This window comes from Anabrus simplex, chromosome 8 (genome assembly GCF_040414725.1).
Source record: "Anabrus simplex isolate iqAnaSimp1 chromosome 8, ASM4041472v1, whole genome shotgun sequence".
NCBI lineage: Eukaryota > Metazoa > Arthropoda > Insecta > Orthoptera > Tettigoniidae > Anabrus > Anabrus simplex.
Window position 1 is genome coordinate 166,705,087 of NC_090272.1, and position 18,652 is coordinate 166,723,738.

General features: G+C 42.5%; 1 protein-coding gene across 1 annotated transcript in view; it reads left to right on the forward strand.

Moving 5' to 3' along the window:
* Nucleotides 1-18,652, forward strand: part of LOC136879246 (calpain-9) — a 48,913-nt gene that overhangs the window by 18,280 nt on the left and 11,981 nt on the right. The window contains exons 4-6 of the mRNA XM_068229000.1: nt 3,893-4,089; nt 5,466-5,637; nt 17,733-17,881. Coding sequence (XP_068085101.1) covers nt 3,893-4,089; nt 5,466-5,637; nt 17,733-17,881 — 518 coding nt within the window. The remainder of the gene's footprint in view (nt 1-3,892; nt 4,090-5,465; nt 5,638-17,732; nt 17,882-18,652) is intronic.

The window sequence follows — 18,652 nt, forward strand, 5'->3', positions numbered from 1 at the left end:
ACCTCCTACCCAACGGACAACCACGAGTTTACAGGAATAATGACGAAAATGGCATTACGCTACTTCCCTGCTGGCAAGCAGCCATAGACGTTGCCATGGTAACCGGTAGTTTCGTTGCCGGTCTTCGCGGGTGTCCGTAACTCAGTGAATAGCATAAAACCCGCAAGATATCGTCATTTTCTCCGTCATTTGTGGAGTAAGCGAACTTATGTACGTAACGGAAGTTGTTTAAAATGAAGGGACGTTTCACATATAGTCTACAGATTTTACATAAAAGCAATAGTAAAAGAGAAAATTGAAAAAAAAAGCCTGTTCTGATCTTCCCACAAACTCCAATCTAGCCAGTGATTTTTAAATCAAATACATATCTAAACCTGATCCTGGATGAGTATACTCTGAATACGAAGTTTGGTTGAGATCTCTCCAACCGTTTCGCCGTGACGGTGGAACAGACGGACAAACATACACGAAAGTTAAAAACCTCTGATACGGTATTGAGTTGACCTAAAACGGATAAATAACTGAAAAATTAGCAAAATAAACGGAATTACAGGCGCGGACCCGCTACAACTTTATTTATATAGATTACTACAGCGAATAACTTTGTAATTTTTATAATCTTTTTTTAACCTTACTTCATACAACCCGCCAACGGCTGTAGCCGTGGTGAAACACCGGATCCCGTGAGATCTTCGAAGTTAAAGCAACACTGGGCGTGGTGATGATTTGGATGGGTTTCCACGCGCTGTTGGTGGGGGGTAAGGGAACGGAAGAGCGGAAAGGAACTGGCCACACTACCGTACGTAAACTCCGGTTCAGGCACACCTCTGCGGAGGTTCGGACCTGCCTACGGGCAGAATACACCCTTACCTTACCTTATCATACAACCCAGTCCGTAATTGCAACGGGAGAGACATCGACCTGGTGCTATGTAATCGGAATAATTCAAGCGTAACCGGATTTATTATGGAAACATTTAATTTCAAGAGGGCAAACTTTGAACGACTTTACTCTGGACATGGATACTGTATCCGGGAATCGGTTTATTAATGCTCTGATTTAGATAAAGCAGTAGATATATTTTATGATAATATTTTCTCTGTGTTACAAGAAGCAATACCGAAAAATAAGCCAAGTACAGGCACAAAATATCCTCTTTCGTTCTCTCCTGAAATAAAATAGGACCCTACCGCGAAAGCTTGCCCGTGTCAGTATTATCATCTCTGGCTAAAGTATTAGAGTTCATACTTGACAGTAAAATGTCTGCATTTCTCAGGACCACTCGTTACAGTAAACCAGGATGGATTTCTTCCTCGACGATCTACGGTTAAAATAGGGTTAACCTAACTCAAAAAGTTTCCGAAAAGCTATATGAAGGGGGTCAGAGGGACTTAGTATTCACTCATTTTCAAAAGAAATTTGACGAAATTGATTGCGATATACTTTTCAAAAATCTATGCCTTTTAGGATTATCCATTCCATTCCATTCCTTCAGTTTTGTTAGCATACAATTGAAATGCAGTACGTACCTTTTGTAACTTATCCACGATTTCTTGTCGTGAATACATTTTTAATTTTGGAATTTTACAGGGGAAAATTTCGGGAATCTTTAGTCCGGGAAGCGGTAAACTATGGCAAAGGAAAACGCGAGCAGGATTTAGAATTTATTTAAATATTGTTATACATTTTCTTCGTAACTAAGAGTTTCCCAGAAAGTTGCCTATTTAGATGTTACAGGACCAGGATGCTCGCACGTCAGTTTAAGGTGAACATCGTTATGTGTGTCTACTAGTGGTCCAAGTCAAACGATTGTTATACATTTTCACACTTACAGAGAAAGTTTGAGGTGTAAGTTGGGGGCAGCAGTAAAGAAAGAACTGGTCCAAGCCAAAGGAAATTTACGTTTGGGACCGTCTGTCAAGGGTGAGTAATGTTTCCTGTCTACGGTCTTTGACATGCTAACTGATATAGTGGCCGAGGGGAGAAATTAAATGTGTCAGACAGACTGATCAGAGGTGGACTGTTCCTTCTTGTTACCACCAATGCATAAATCTAATTCTGATTTCAACATTGGTGAGACCGAGCAAGTTGGCTACGCGGTTTGAGACACGTAACTGTGAACTTGCTTTCAGGAGATGGTGGGTTCGATCCCCACTCACAGCAGCGCTGAATATGATTTCCGTAGTTTCCCGTTTTCACACCTTGCAAATACTGAGTCTGTACCTTAATTAAGGCCGTAGTCACTTCCTTCCCAATCTTAAAACGTTCCTATCGCATCGCCACCATAAGACCCCTGTGTCGGTGCAACAAAAAATGATGGGGCTGCGGGTATTTCTTCTTCCTCCTGATCTTTCCCTAATGAATTGGAGTTGGCATTTGACGGCGATTTGGCTCAATTTTACAGCAACATACCCTTCATTGCTCCAATTCTCTGAAGGGAATGCATTCGCTGATGTGCGTTTCTGTGCTGGGTTGTGTGGTGTGTTGTGTGTTGATCAAGAAAAGTGCGTGACGATGAACATAATTACACAGTCCCCGAGCCAAACGAATCAACCATACGCAGTTATTTATTTATGTATTTAGCTTATCGCTAGTACATAACTCTACATACAAACATTCAAAAATAGGCATAACAAACAATATAACATTCCAAACAATCAACCAATCTCAAAAACAGTTCTCAAACTCAAATCTAAACTGTCCAACCTATGTACACCCCGCCAGAAGCACACACCGGAGTATGACCTTGGTACGGACTCTGTTGAGAAAAACCCAAGTTCTTCTGAGGAGATTAAAACCAGGTGGTGGATGTTGAAGACTAAAGATGGTCTGCCATTCATCTGGAGCTGTGTTGGTCCACTCCAATTGCCATTCATCAGAACCGTTATAGTTCCTATTGGTGAGTTCCCTTGAAGTCTGAACGGGCGGAGATCTTGATTTCAGACGTCCTCACCTAACAACCACGTCTTTATAAATGGGAAGACTTGGGTTAATTGTTACCTTCCTGAACTCGCGCATTAGGTTGTGTTGTCTGAGTATTCTTGGAGGTGTTATGTGGTTCAAAACTGGCAACCAAAAAAGAGAAGATCAGACTACGCCGCTTACAATGCGCATCGTATGATTCAGAACAACATCAATATTCTTAACATAAGGGCTATTCAGCCAAACAGAAGAACAATACTCGGCTGTAAAGTATACCAGTCCCAATGCTTACGACCTAAGAGTGAATGCTGATGCTCCCCATGTAGAACCTGCAAGTTTCTGAATTATATTATTCCTGGTCTGGAATAGAACCCGGGGCCGATGACCTTCGATGTTAGGCCCCTTAAAACAACAAGCAAGCAGGAATAGAACCCGGTACGCTGAGCATTCTGCCTAAGACCTGGACAACCGTGGGCACTGCTGGTAATAATTATAACCTAATGACCTCGGCTACTATGTGCATGCATTTTGATTTGGACGCTCCCTCTCTCACTACCAGGTGGCGGAGAAACTAGAACTCTGAACGGAGGCTAGCGGCTGAGTAGGAATTTAGTCAAGGAGACACCAAAATGAGTCACAATATATCTTTTATATACCAACATCATACCACATGGCTGCCTAATGGTATTTTTCTGTCCTTCAAACATCCAACTACCTCTGCGGTGGAAAAGCTAACAATTTGTTATTTGCCTTATAAATAAATAAATAAATAAATAAATAAATAAATAAATAAATAAATAAATAAATAAATAAATAAATAAATAAATAAATAAATAAATAAATACTTCAGTAGGGCAAATCAACTGACCATAGAAACAACCAGCATGTCTTTTTTTCAAGTATCTTCGTATTTTTCGTAAGTGTTGTCAGCCACTTGTTTTTTTTAAACTTTAATTGTCTTTCTTTCCAGGTGGTCCCTGAGGGACAGGTGCTGTATGGAGAAGGTTACAAGGGATTGGTCACCTTCCGTTTCTGGAGGATGGGAACATGGGTGACTATCAATATTGATGACAGACTACCTGTTGATGAAGATAATGATTTATACTATGGTAGATGTCAGGATCCCAATGAGTTCTGGTTGCCTCTTATGGAGAAAGCATTTGCTAAGTAAGTATTTTCCTCAAGCATAATGTCAACTTAATTTATGTTAAATTATTTAAGTTACATCAACATTAATAAAACGAAAATACTAAGCCAAATACCACTTAAAATGGGAAACCAATATATAGAAGCTGTCGATGAGTACATCTATCTTGGACACAAGATAAAACTTGGAAAAGACAACCAATGTGCAGAAATTCCTCGCAGAATAGGTATGAGTTGGACTGCATTCCGAAAACTAAGATTCATCCTCACCAACAAGGATGTTCCAATTAATCTGAAGACCAAGGTTTATAATACGTGCTCCCCCTGTGGGTGGGGGCGGTAGAATAACAACCACGGTATCCCCTGCCTGTCGTAAGAGGCGACTAAAAGGGGCCACAGGGGCTCTGAATTTTGGAGCGTGGGTTGGTAACCACTGGGCCCTTAGCTGAGTCTTGGCAATGCTTCCACTTACTTGTGCCAGGCTCCTCACTTTCATCTATATTATCCGACTTCTCTTGGTCAACACTTGTTCTTTTCCGACCCGACGCTATTAGGTTTGCGAGGGCTAGGGAGTCTTTCATATTCATGCCCTTCGTGGCTCTTGTCTTCCTTTGACCGATACCTTCATTTTTCGAAGTGTCGGATCCCTTCCATATTTTCCCTCTGATTAGTGTTATATAGAGGATAGTTGCCTAGTTGTACTTCCTCTTAAAACAATCACCACTACCACTCTAAATAACTCTGCAGTCAGTTCACTAACATCCACTCAGAGCCTGCGACAATGTTGTCACATCACATTCAGAAGTTTAACAAAAAATGTGGCCTTCCTGGAGTTGAAAATTTCATGAAGAAATCTTCCAACAATTTACCTAACGAAATCACTCAAAACCCTCCCATCTTTCTTCAAGCATTTACTTACTAGATGAGTAACTAAACTTTTGTTTTAAGTATATTTCATGTTATGGACTGCTCTGTATTATGTCTACGTTCCATTTAAACAGTGTCTAACGTCACAATCACCGTATTAATTGTAAACTGCACGGTATTGCCATTGTAATTGTACTGTCCCTTAATGTGAGAATTTGCTCTTTAAAATAAATAAATAAATAAATAAATAAATAAATAAATAAATAAATAAATAAATAAATAAAGAAAGAAAGAAAGAAAGAAAGAAAGAAAGAAAGAAAGAAAGAAAGAAAGAAAGAAAGAAAGAAAGATGTTGATATGTTTTTTTGAATATTTTCAGTAATTTGAATTAAAATTGGTCTAAAAGCTGCATGCATGAATGTAGATCAGAATAAATAAATACTATTTATTGGTGCTCATCCATGATTGGGAGAGCAGAGATCTCCATTGTATACTCAAGTATAATGAAAAAACATGTTCCTCTTTCTCAGATTTCACGGAAACTACAATAATATGAATGGCGGACAGCTGGCGGAAAGCTTCACTAGTCTGACAGGTTACATAACTGAGTCTGCTGGAATCGAGGATGTACCCGTTGATGAACTCTTCATACTGATCCGACAAGAGTTTAGGAATGGTTCGGTGATCACGTGTGGTCGTGGGGTAAGTTCAATCCTTGCCACTTACTAGAAGAAACAATTAGTCTGATCTAGTGGTTCAGATTTCAGACGTAATTTGCTCAGTGCTCTCCCCAGAAAATAAATTTATTTTTTTGTGTTTACTATTTGAAGAGAATATTGCATTTGTTTTGGGGAACATAAACCATTGACTTACGATTACTTCACTTCGAAAACCTCCTGAAATTGCACTTATTTCTTTAAAATGTAGATTAAGAAAACTAGAAATGTTTAAAGAAAGTATTGCAACAAATAATATTCAAGTAACTTTGCGTAATTTTGCCTTTCACTGAAGGCTGCTAGTATCGCGGTAGCCTTCCTGCGGGAGGTGATATTATTATTATTATTATTATTATTATTATTATTATTATTATTATTATTTTTATTATTTTATGTCCCACTAACTAATTTTACAGGGGTGCCTATCTGAGGATGAATGGGACTGAAGTATCGTGATAAAAAAAACAACGAGGTGAAGGCTGCAAGTTCCGATGTAGGACAGGTTATTTATGTGAAATTCAACTTGGATTCCAGCAAGATATAGCACGTGTTGTAGATTCAGGAGTACAAATGGACTGCATCGCTATTGACTTATCTAAGGCCTTTGATAGGGTGGATCATGGGAGACTACTGGGGAAAATGAGGGCTACTGGACTAGAGAAAAGAGTGACTGAATGGGTGCATAAGTTTATAGAAAACAGATCTCAGATAATTAGAGGAGGTGAAGCTTTCTCTGATCCTGTAATGCTAAGGTTGTACTACTGGACCTTTATGTTAAAGAACTGGAAAAATAGATAAGGATTTGTACAGATTATATTATACTGTATTGTACCCTTGGTTGCCTATTGTCAACTACTGCCTCTGGCTCTTGTAGATGTAGACTCTTCTGATTTCAGAGGCTTCAGATATTTTGTCACTTGGCATACAGTAGATCGACGGGTGACACAATGAAATATAACTCTTCCTTGAAATAAATTTCAATAAGTGGGCTAAGATGGATTTATTATCTCGAAAGGAACTAATGAAATAAATAGATGTGAAGCATCAAAATAAAAAATCCATTAAACACGGATGACAAAAATTTAGCATAAATATGAGTTAAGATACAGACTTCAATATAATAGCTTTATTTTATTAACTTAATATAACGTGAATTGCCATTGCTAGAAATGAAAATCAAGAGAGGAATGAAAAGGAGAAAAACCTGAAAATTATTATGGGATTGCAAGTAAAGCCACTGGTCGATTCACTTGATCTGTAAGGATTCGGTTTCCGTGACCGGACTTCGAACTGTTCTTTAATAAAGTTATCCACCGACTATAATATATTACGTAGGATATCATCTGCCACCGAATGGATTCTTAATCGAACTGAACCAACCTCTGATTATTATTGAATATATTTCACAGGTTAACTTGCTCCTTCGCAAGGCATTGTGCTCCAAAATTCAATGTTATCAATTCTTATATCTCAGTAAATCAAGTGCTCGCAACATAAAATGAACTTAAATTAATAATTGTTTAAATTAAATATTTAAATGCAATGCTCCTATGAACCACAATATTCAATAATAAAAAAACTTGAGTTTACATTTAAGTTAATACACAAAAAAACTTTCAAATTATGCTTCTTTATTATAAATAATATTGAATGAATAATGCAATAAGCACGGACATTTAAAATTAATCTTTCCATCTCTCCTCCCCCTGTGGGTAGGGGCGGTAGAATAACACCCACGGTATCCCCTGCCTGTCGTAAGAGGTGACTAAAAGGGGCCCCAAGTACTCTGAACTTTGGAGCGTGGGTTGGCGACCACGGGGCCCTCAGCTGAGTCCTGGCATTGCTTCCACTTACTTGTGCCAGGCTCCTTACTTTCATCTATCCTGTCTGACCTCTCTTGGTCAACTCTTGTTCTTTTCTGACCCCGATGTTATTAGGTTTGCGAGGGCTAGGGAGTCTTTCATTTTCATGCCCTCCGTGGCCCTTGTCTTCCTTTGGCCGATATCTTCATTTTTCGAAGTGTCGGACCCCTTCCATATTTTCCCTCTGATTAGTGTTAGATAGAGGATGGTTGCCTAGTTGTACTTCCTCTTAAAACAATAATCACCACCACCACCTCAGCTGAGTCCTGGCATTGCTTCCACTTACTTGTGCCCGGCTCCTTACTTTCATCTATCCTGTCTGACCTCTCTTGGTCAACTCTTGTTCTTTTCTGACCCCGCCGTTATTAGGTTTGCGAGGGCTAGGGAGTCTTTCATTTTCACACCCTTCGTGGCCCTTGTCTTTCTTTAACCCGATATCTTCATTTTTCGAAGTGTCGGACGCCTTCCATTTTTCTCTCTGATTAGTGTTATATAGAGGATGGTTGCCCAGTTGTACTTCCTCTTAAAACAATAATCGCCACCACCACCACCACCACCACCACCACCACCACCACCACCACCGTCGTGGGTTGGCGACCACGGGGCCCTCAGCTGAGTCCTGGCATTGCTTCCACTTACTTGTGCCAGGCTCCTTACTTTCATCTATCCTGTCTGACCTCTCTTGGTCAACTCTTGTTCTTTTCTGACTCCGACGTTATTAGGTTTGCGAGGGCTAGGGAGTCTTTCATTTTCACGCCCTTCGTGGCCCTAGTCTTTCTTTGACCGATACCTTCATTTTTCGAAGTGTCGGATCTCTTCCATTTTTTCCCTCTGATTAGTGTTATATAGAGGATGGTTGCCTAGTTGTACTTCCTCTTAAAACAATAATCACCACCACCACCACCATGCCAATGGGATTGTACTTGGACGACATACGGAATGTCAGTGTTAATCCCAACGACCCCGTAAAATATAGGTTCGAAAATAATATTGGTCGTTTTCAATTATTCTCACATGTCACCCTCTTCCATTCCCCACAGGGGTGATATCTCATATCCATAGTATTTTGTTTTTCCAGATAGTAAGTCAAATGTGTGCCATGTCAGGTTGAGAGCTATGCTGGAACACACAAACATCCATGATCTCGCCATTCAGGACATTCGTTTTCTTCTCAACCCCTATGCCTACGGGGACTGAAGTTTAACTTAAACGGTAAATGGAGTGTCACTAACATCTCAGCAACCTCGATAACTATCGATTCGATACTTTCGATTATTTTTACATTGAACTCCTACCCTTAGGAGCGCTAGGGGTCTCTAACCCCCACAGTATTTGTTTCCAGATAATAAATCACATCTGAACCACCGAGCTCGATAGCTGTAGTCGCTTAAGTGCGGCCAGTATCCAGTAATCGGGAGATAGTGGGTTCGAGCCCCACTGTCGGCAGCCCTGAAGATGGTTTTCCGTGGTTTCCCGTTTTCACACCAGGCAAATGCCAGGGCTGTACCTTAATTAAGGCCACGGCCGCTTCCTTCCAATCCCTAGGCCTTTCCTATCCCATCGTCGCCATAAGACCTATCTGTGTCGGTGCGACGTAAAAAAAAAATCTGAATCAAGTTCGGTTACGAACTATACCGGAACATTCCAATATACATTCATAATCTCGTTTATTTTTATTCTCATTTTCACCCCTTCTTAACCCCCATTCTCACTGCAATTGAAGTATGACTTACCGGGCATTCAGAGTGTCACTATTTTCAGCCACCCCCAAAACTATGGATTCGTTTCTAACATCGGTCGTTTTCGATTATCTTTACATTTCACCCCCTTCTCGTAGGAGCGCTAGGGATGTCATGCCTCCACAGTATTTTTTCCAGATAGTAACTCACATTTGTACCAATTTTAGTTGAGAGCTGTTGGAACATACACACGTACATGTCTATAATCTCGGTCATGTTTGGACATTTTATTTTTCACCCCTTCTCACCCCTATGACGATGGGGACTGAATTTGGACGTAAACGACATCCGGAATGTCACTGTTCGTCTCAGTGCCCCTGAAAACTACACATTCGATTATTTTTATATGCCATCTCTTACCCGTCCTCATCCCTAGGGCTTACCCCACAGTGTTTGTCTCCAGACAGTAAGTCGTACGTGTACCAAGCTTGGTTGAAATTGCTCCAGTGGTTTAGGAGAAGATGTTGAACTTATAACCTACATACTTTTATTTTTATATTATATTGTATAGACCCGCCTTTGCTTGTTGGGGGCTACGCCTCCAATCCCCCAGTTGCTCTTCGTTAGGAGTGGGTGATAACTCGTGTCATTCCACTGTTGATATTCCATTTCCACAGTTTCTTAAATATTTCTTCAAATATAATGTACAACTACATTCTTAAAATTTGGCAGACCTATCGAAGTCGGTCCTATAACATGACGTCTCGATCACGGCATGGTGGACGGCTATTTCAAAATAACACGCACGGTGTTGAACCTCCTAGCGCAAAAGGTACTGTAGTTTATAAAACATGGCGGCGTGTTCCCATCTTCCTACATACAACATTTATTACCGGACTATCATGATACAGCGTAAGCTGCTGTCGCCTAACGACAATCTGTTCATCAAGTCGATTCAATCTTCGTGAGGCTTTGCAATTAAATTAAATATATATATAAAATTACTCATAAAAATTACCCATCGGATTTCGTTCAAACCAATTTCTAAACCGTCGTTTAATATTATTTTCATATTTCACCCCCTTACACCCCCCGACCGCAGGGGTGTCTTACCCTACAGTTTTCTTTCCCAAACAGTAAGTCATATGTTTGGTTGAGAGCTGTGTTGGAATACACTGACTGAACAAATGTCATGGATTAGCGGAGCACTGATGCGCAGGTGTGTTGTCTGCGCACCACAAGCCCCCTGTGCCAGCGGCAGTTGTATAGGAGACCTTGTGAATAATGGCTGTGCATGTGACAGGTGTAACATGGGACGTCGTCGTGAGCTGACACCGTTCGAACGGGGTATGGTGGTCGGTGCCCGATGGATGGGAAGTGCGATTTCGGAAGTAGTGCGGGAATTCGGCTTCATACGATCAACCGTGTCCAGGGTGTATCGTGAATGGTTGAATGCGGGTGTCACCGTCCACAACAGACGAACGACCGGCCGTCCGTCCAGCCACCCTCGATGACCGTGACCGGCGACATCTGAGACGGATTGTCAATAGTGACAGACGGGCAACCGTACAACAAATCACGGTTCAAATCAACACAAGCCGTGATAGACACGTCTCCCAGTGGACAATCCATGGGAACACGGGTTCTATGGGGTATGAGAGCCGGCGCCGCACACGGGTGCTACTGTTAACCCAATGTCACCAGGCATAACGACGCGCATTTGTCGCCAGTCAGCAGGGATGGACGCTGGAACAATGGCGTAACGTGATATGGTCGGACGAATCACGATTTCAACTGCACCATGCCGATGGGAGGCACCGTGTATGGCGCAGACCACATGAAACGATGGATCCCGCTTGCCTCGAAGGGCCCCAGGGGCTCTGAACTTTGGAGCGTGGGTTGGCGACCACGGGGCCCTCAGCTGAGTCCTGGCATTGCTTCCACTTACTTGTGCCAGGCTCCTCACTTTCACCTATCCTATCCGACCTCCCTTGGTCAACTCTTGTTCTTTTCCGACCCCGACGCTATTAGGTTTGCAAGGGCTAGGGAGTCTTTCATTTTCACGCCCTTCGTGGCCCTTGTCTTTCTTTGACCGATATCTTCATTTTTCGAAGTGTCGGATCCCTTCCATTTTTCTCTGTGATTAGTGTTATATAGAGGATGGTTGCCTAGTTGTACTTCCTCTTAAAACAATAATCACCACCACCAGCTGCCTCGAAGGTGTGGTCCAGGGCGCTAGTGTCTCTGTTATGGTCTGGGGTGCATTTTCCTGGTATGGAATGGGCCTCCTAGTTGTTCGTGAAGAGACTTTGAATGGTACGCTGTATGATGAGCTGCTCGGAGACCATCTCCACCCATTTTTGGCCTTCCAGCGCCCAGACGGTTCTGCGGTGTTTCAAGATGATAACATCGCTCCCACGTCGCCCGGGAATAATTCCATAAACATACCGCGGAGGTCCAACGACTGCCATGGCCACCCAGGAACCCCGATATGAACCCTATCGAGCATATCTGGGATGTCCTGGAACGCAAACTCCGTGCCATGGATCTTGCACCCACGAACAGACCAGCATTGGCGGCCGCTCTGCAAACGATTTGGTGTCAGCTGCGTTCAGCTATTCTCCGCTATCCCATGATTTGTCGACTCACTTCCACGGCATCTCACTGCAGTTGGCAGGGCCAGAGGAGGCCCCACACGCTATTAGGTGATTATCCCATGACATTTGCTAAGTCAGTGTATGCACACGTACATCAATGACCTCGGTCAGTTTGTACATTTCTTTCATCCCTTCTAACCCCTATCCCGAATGGAAATGAACTTTGGCTCAAACGGCATCCAGAGTGTCACGCTTCATCTCAGCTACCCCAAAATCTATGAACTCGCCACTACTATAGGTCATTTTTCGGATTTTTACATTTCACTAAGGTGCTAGGGGTTTCTTGCCCCTACAGTAATTTTTCCAGATATTAAGTTGTATGTGTATCTAGTTTGCTTGAGTGCTATGCTGAAACATACAAACACATTCACCCGTAGTCTCTGTCATTTTCGACATTTTCTTTCATCACTCCTTCTCACCCCCTATGCCATGGGGACTGAACTTGAACCCCCTATGGGTGGGGGCGGTAGAATAAACCCACGGTATCCCCTGCCTGTCGTAAGAGGCGACTGAAAGGGGACCCAGGGGCTCTAAACTTTGGAGCGTAGGTTGGCGACCACGGGGCCCTTAGCTGAGTCCTGGCATTGCTTCCACTTACTTGTGCCAGGCGCCTCACTTTCATCTATTCTATCCGACCTCTCTTGGTCAACTCTTGTTTCTTTCCGACCCCGACGCTATTAGGTTTGCGAGGGCTAGGGAGTCTCATTTTCATGCCCTTCGTGGCCCTTGTCTTCCTTTGGCCGATATCTTCATTTTTCGAAGTGTCGGATCCCTTCCTGTTTTTTGCCCTCTGATTAGTGATATATAGAGGATGGTTGCCTAGTTGTACTTCCTCTTAAAACAATAATCACCACCACCACCACCACCACCTGAACTTGGACTTTTTATTTTCATAAACCGTTTACAGAAGATGAAAAAGAAAAAGAAGAAGATAAGTTGTAAGAAACAGGTCTAAATCTTACATACTTTTGGTTAGGCAACCCGCTGATCAGACTTGTCATGGGGTTTGCTTACCTTCCCCTATTTTTCACCCTTCTCACCCCCTATGCCGAACTACTAATCGGATTTCGTTCAAGCCACTTCCTAAACCCTCCCAGGGGTAACAAGAACAAATTGTGAAATTTTTACAGTGAATCAATTCGAGACATACATACAAACAAATATTCATTTTTAGGTATATAGATAACTTACATTCCAACATGATTTCTTTCAGTTATGGACTATTTTCAAGATTTTCGTTTATGTTATAAAATTACGACCATCTAATTATTGGAAACTTCATTCCATTTGCTCGAACATTGGGTTTGCACCAACAAGCGCGCACTTCAGACAGACACGTGCTGAGATATGCCGGCTTTAGCACTATCTTCCCTCGGTCAAGCCATTCACTTAATTACCGTTTTACCTAGTTCAGCAGTTTTATTAAATCACACTGTTAAGGTTTCTGTCCTGCACTCAGGCGAATGACTCGACTTTTTATCGCCCCATATTGCGCAATCTTGTTATCCGATAGGCCATACACACATAATTGGGGTCACCTTGTCAGAAAATTTCGGGCATCACAAATTTCCTGGCCCCATAATTTTATTTCACCTCTGACAGGTCTAAAATGCTGAAAACCCCCTGTGGGTGGGGGCGGTAGAATAACACCCACGGTATCCCCTGCCTGTCGTAAGAGGCGACTAAAAGGGGCTCCAGGGGCTCTGAACTTTGAAGCGTGGGTTGGCGACCACGGGGCCCTCAGCTGAGTCCTGGCATTGCTTCCACTTACTTGTGTCAGGCTCCTCACTTTCATCTATCCTGTCCGACCTCCCTTGGTCAACTCTTGTTCTTTTCCGACCCCGACGCTATTAGGTTTGCGAGGGCTAGGGAGTCTTTCATTTTCATGCCCTTCGCAGCCCTTGTCTTCCTTTGGCCGATACCTTCTTTTTTCAAAGTGTCGGACCCCTTCCATTTTTCCCTCTGATTAGTGTTATATAGAGGATGGTTGCCTAGTTGTACTTCCTCTTAAAACAATAATCACCACCACCTAAAATGCTGAAGCATGAGTTGAATGAATACGCTTTCCCCCACTTATGGTAGCCATGATATCGAGACGTCGCTTCCTCACAAGATTTCCACGGTCCGGCTAAACTCTTCCATCCCATGACAGAAGGTAACTGTTACCTTTATGATTACTGGTAAATTATTTGGTGTTCCACATTTCCAATGGAAATCTTAATTACAGCCTGATTCGTTCTCGGAAGTTTGGAAATGCTTGCGGGTATTCTCGAGTCCTTCCGAAGATTCTCCCCTAGGAACTTGTGAATCTCAATTCATTTACTGTTCAAGGAGATTGCAATCCAGTCCCAAAACTCTCACCTGGTGGACATGAAATATGAAGAAGGCACCGGGTGTTCATCAAGTGATCATATAAGAATTTTTTTAGTGGCTTTACGTCACACCGACACAGATAGGTCTTATGGTGACGATGGGGCCAGGAAAGGCCTAGGAGTGGGAAGGAAGCGGCCGAGACCTTAATTAAGGTACAGCCCCAGCATTTGCCTAGTGTGAAAATGGGAAACCACGGAAAACCGTCTTCAGGGCTGCCGACAGTGGGGCTCGAACTCACTATCTCCCCGATGCAAGCTCACAACTGCGCGCCCCTAACCGCACGGACAACTCGTCCGATAGGAACGATCATAATATGAAGAAAAAATTGGAAGTCAATGGGAAACATTTGGGTAAATATACATTTATAAGAAGAGGAGTTAGGGGTTGGAATACTATACCAAGGGAGACATTAGATACATTTATAACTTTTTTGAAATCATTTAAGAATATACTATGGGATGCCATTTGGGCGACAGCGCTAATTCCAGATCCGTGGTGACTGACCATCCTTAACGTCGGCACTAAGTGAAACGGATGGTTAACTCCATGCTCGGCCAACTTCGACCGCAGGAATTGAATAGGAACTCGTTTCTGGCGTAGGTCGAGTAAACGTCGGACCAGATGCTGCTACCGCGATTCCTATATATACCAAATCTTTCAATTTCCTGATGGGTAATTAGAATGATCCGAATGATCTGAGTCAACCTTTTTCCGTTTCGGCTAAGTAGTCCCTACTGTTAAACAACAAACTGATAATCTGTAATTATTCGGGTTTATTAGCCTTTAAGGTCCTTGAAAATTTCTATCCGAGGGGCTCAACAAGAATACGGTACATCAGGCACAGAACTTTAAACATTGTTTCATAAATAGATGGAAACGATACTAGGCTCCTAAATATTCGATAATAATAATAATAATAATAATAATAATAATAATAATAATAATAACAGGTCTAATAATAACAATAGTACGGCCTCAGCTACCAGGCCCCAGGGGCTCTGAACTTTGGAGCGTGGGTTGGCGACCACGGGGCCCTTAGCTGAGTCCTGGCATTGTTTCCATTTACTGGTGCCAGGCTCCTAACTTTCATCTATCCTATCCGACCTCTCTTTGTCAACACTTGTTCTTTTCCGACCCCGACGCTATTAGGTTTGCGAGGGCTAGGGAGGTTTTCATTTTCACGCCCTTCGTGGCCCTTGTCTTCCTTTGGTCGATATCTTCATTTTTCGAAGTGACGGACCCCTTCAATATTTTCCCTCTGATTAGTGTTATATAGAGGATGGTTGCCTAGTTGTACTTCCTCTTTAAACAATAATCATCATCACCACCACCACCACCACCACCACCACCACCACCACCACCTCAGCTACCATGTGCAGGAATTCGACGCTATCTGGCTGCATGCTCTTCAGTTTCGACCTTCCGTTTTGCTCTAGGCCTATTAGATGGCAGAGTAACAGAATCTCTCTTGGGCGTCCATGGCTGAGTTGAAAAATAATGGTTCTTTACCTCAAAAGCAAAGGAGGTTTTTATTTAGAAAGTATACACGCCAGTGGCTTGTAAAATCTAATGACCTGACAGGTAGTGAATGGAAAGATGCTGTTAAGATACCTGCCAACGTTTGCCCTGTGCGTGCTCAGGTCTCAGAATATCAGAACGGAATCCTATGTCGACACTGTCGGACTGAAAAAGAAGCCTTTCCACATATTTTGGGAACCTGTCTTTATGGAGAATTACCAAGATGCACCGTCACAATGGAATAATATCGGTAATAGCATCAGCCCTGCGTGACGGAAAGTATTAGGAATCGAAGACGGCCGTCTAGACGTATTGACATGATGCTATCCAGGAGGGCTAAACTAATGTTTTCTTTTACTTTACCGTCAGAGTGTAACCAATGAACATCATCGTGCAAAACTACATGAAGATAAGTGTCAAATCTACAACTCCTTCATGTCACACTATCGAGAAAAACATAAATTAACATCTATTGAATTAAATAGTTTAATGGTTATTGGTGCCAGAGGGAGAATACAAATGAGGTTTTTAAATTTTTCTGAACGGTGCGGCCTGGGACAGACTTCAGTCCCAGGGGCTCTGAACTTTGGAGCGTGGGTTGGCTACCACGGGGCCCTTAGCTGAGTCCTGGCATTGCTTCCACTTACTTGTGCCAGGCTCCTCACTTTCATCTATCCTATCCGACCTCCTTTGGTCAACTCTTGTTCTTTTCCGACCCCGACGCTATTAGGTTTGCGAGGGCTAGGGAGTCTTTCATTTTCACGCCCTTCGTGGCCCTTGTCTTCCTTTGGCCGATATCTTCATTTTTCGAAGTGTCGGACCCCTTCCGCCTTTCCCTCTGATTAGTGTTATATAGAGGATGGTTGCCTAGTTGTACTTCCTCTTAAAACAGTAATCACCACCACCTTAGGTTTGTGAGGGCTAGGGAGTCTTTCATTTTCACGCCCTTCGTGGCCCTTGTCTTCCTTTGGCTAACACCTTCATTTTTCGACGTGTCTGACCCCTTCAATTCCTGTTTTTTGCTAGGGGCTTTACGTCGCACCGACACAGATAGGTCTTATGGCGACGATGGAATAGGAAAGGCCTAGGAGATGGAAGGAAGCGGCCGTGGCCTTAATTAAGGTACAGCCCCAGCATTTGCCTGGTGTGAAAATGGGAAACCACGGAAAACCATCTTCAGGGCTGCCGATAGTGGGATTCGAACCTACTATCTCCCGGATGCATGCTCACAGCCGCGCGCCTCTACGCGCACGGCCAACTCGCCCGGTTTCAATTCCTTCCCTCTGATTAGTGTTATATAGAGGATGGTTGCCTAGTTGTACTTCCTCTTAAAACAATAATCACTACCACCACCTGAGACAGACTTCGATTAATTAAGTGCGCACATAGGCTGTGAAACGTTATCGTAGTATCCTTTCGAATATAATTTACTGTAGTTTTAATATAATTTGGGTACATTTAAAATAAACATTGTTTAAGGTTTTTATATTTAGTTGAAACTGCTCTATTTTTAAACTGTTTAAAATATCATTTTATATTTTAAACTAATGTTATTGTAAATTTTGTGCATCTTGTCAGCCAACAGTTATGTAGAAGACTGCATAAAGATAATTCGAGACGGAGATAAAAATTCCAGAGTTTCACCTTGTCTCTCATTCCGGGCACGATTCGTGGCAATTCTTGTCATTAATGAATCAAATAAATATCACATGTTGAACAACTAATTCGCATTCCGGATTCCTAGAACTCTGAAATATTCTTTTGTTACTTGGACGTAATATTATTTGATATACAGATAGTTTGAAAATCCTTGTTGATAAATCAATACCAAATTACTGAAGGCAGAAAAAATTATAATAGAGAACTAAGGTATCATAAGAGATGCCATCCCCATCATGAAGATATATAAAGTCTGAATAATTTGTTCTGTGTGGTATTATCACTATGTAATGGATACGGACGATGAAGATTATGGTTTGTATTACTTTCCAGGATATCGAGACAGCAGGATTGGTAACAAACCACGCTTACACCGTGACAGGAGCCAGAAGAGTCGAGCTCCCTGGTCAAGCTGTAGTCAAACTACTGCGCATACGCAATCCTTGGGGAAAAGTCGAATGGAGCGGAGAATGGGGTGACAGGTAAGTCTTTTAGCGCAAGCGCGAAGAGATGAATGAGGAACATCGAAAATGACTCAGGCAGCCTAAATGACGTCAGAACAAATCTCAAGGACACGGCAGCACGGTTTATACGATTATTATTATTATTATTATTATTATTATTATTATTATTATATGCGAATAAGCCCATTAGGACTACGCAAAGTACTTATAGCCTTACATTTGCCTTCCTTCGTTATGGCAACGATGGGATAGTAAAGGGCTATGAGTGGGAAGGAAGTGACCGTGGCCTTCATGTAGATACAGCCCCAGCATTTGCCTGGTGTGAAAATGGAAAACCACGGTAAACCATCTTCAGGGCTGGCGACAGTGGGGTTCGAACTCACTATCTCCCAATTACAAGCTGTTAGCTGCATGACCCAAACTTCACGGCTACTTGCTGGGTCCCTAGAAGCTAACAGCGCATGATTACTTAATTTAGAGTTATTTCGAAAGCACACGAAACACATAAATGTCTCCTTTAAGAAGCTTCTCCGCTCCTGTCCATGTACATGTATAATAGTCGTAATACTGCCTTACTATTTCAGGTCGTTCTTAAGTCATGCGGAACGGATCTGTCCAGGCCAATGTTGAGGTTTTTATGTGCCGTAGTTTACCTCTAATACTGTACAAGCCGAGCTGAGTGGCTCAGACGGTTGATGCGCTGGCCCTCTGACCCGAACTTGGCAGGTTCGATCCTGGCTCAGTCCGGTGGTATTTGAAGGTGCTCAAATACGTCAGCCTCGTGTCGGT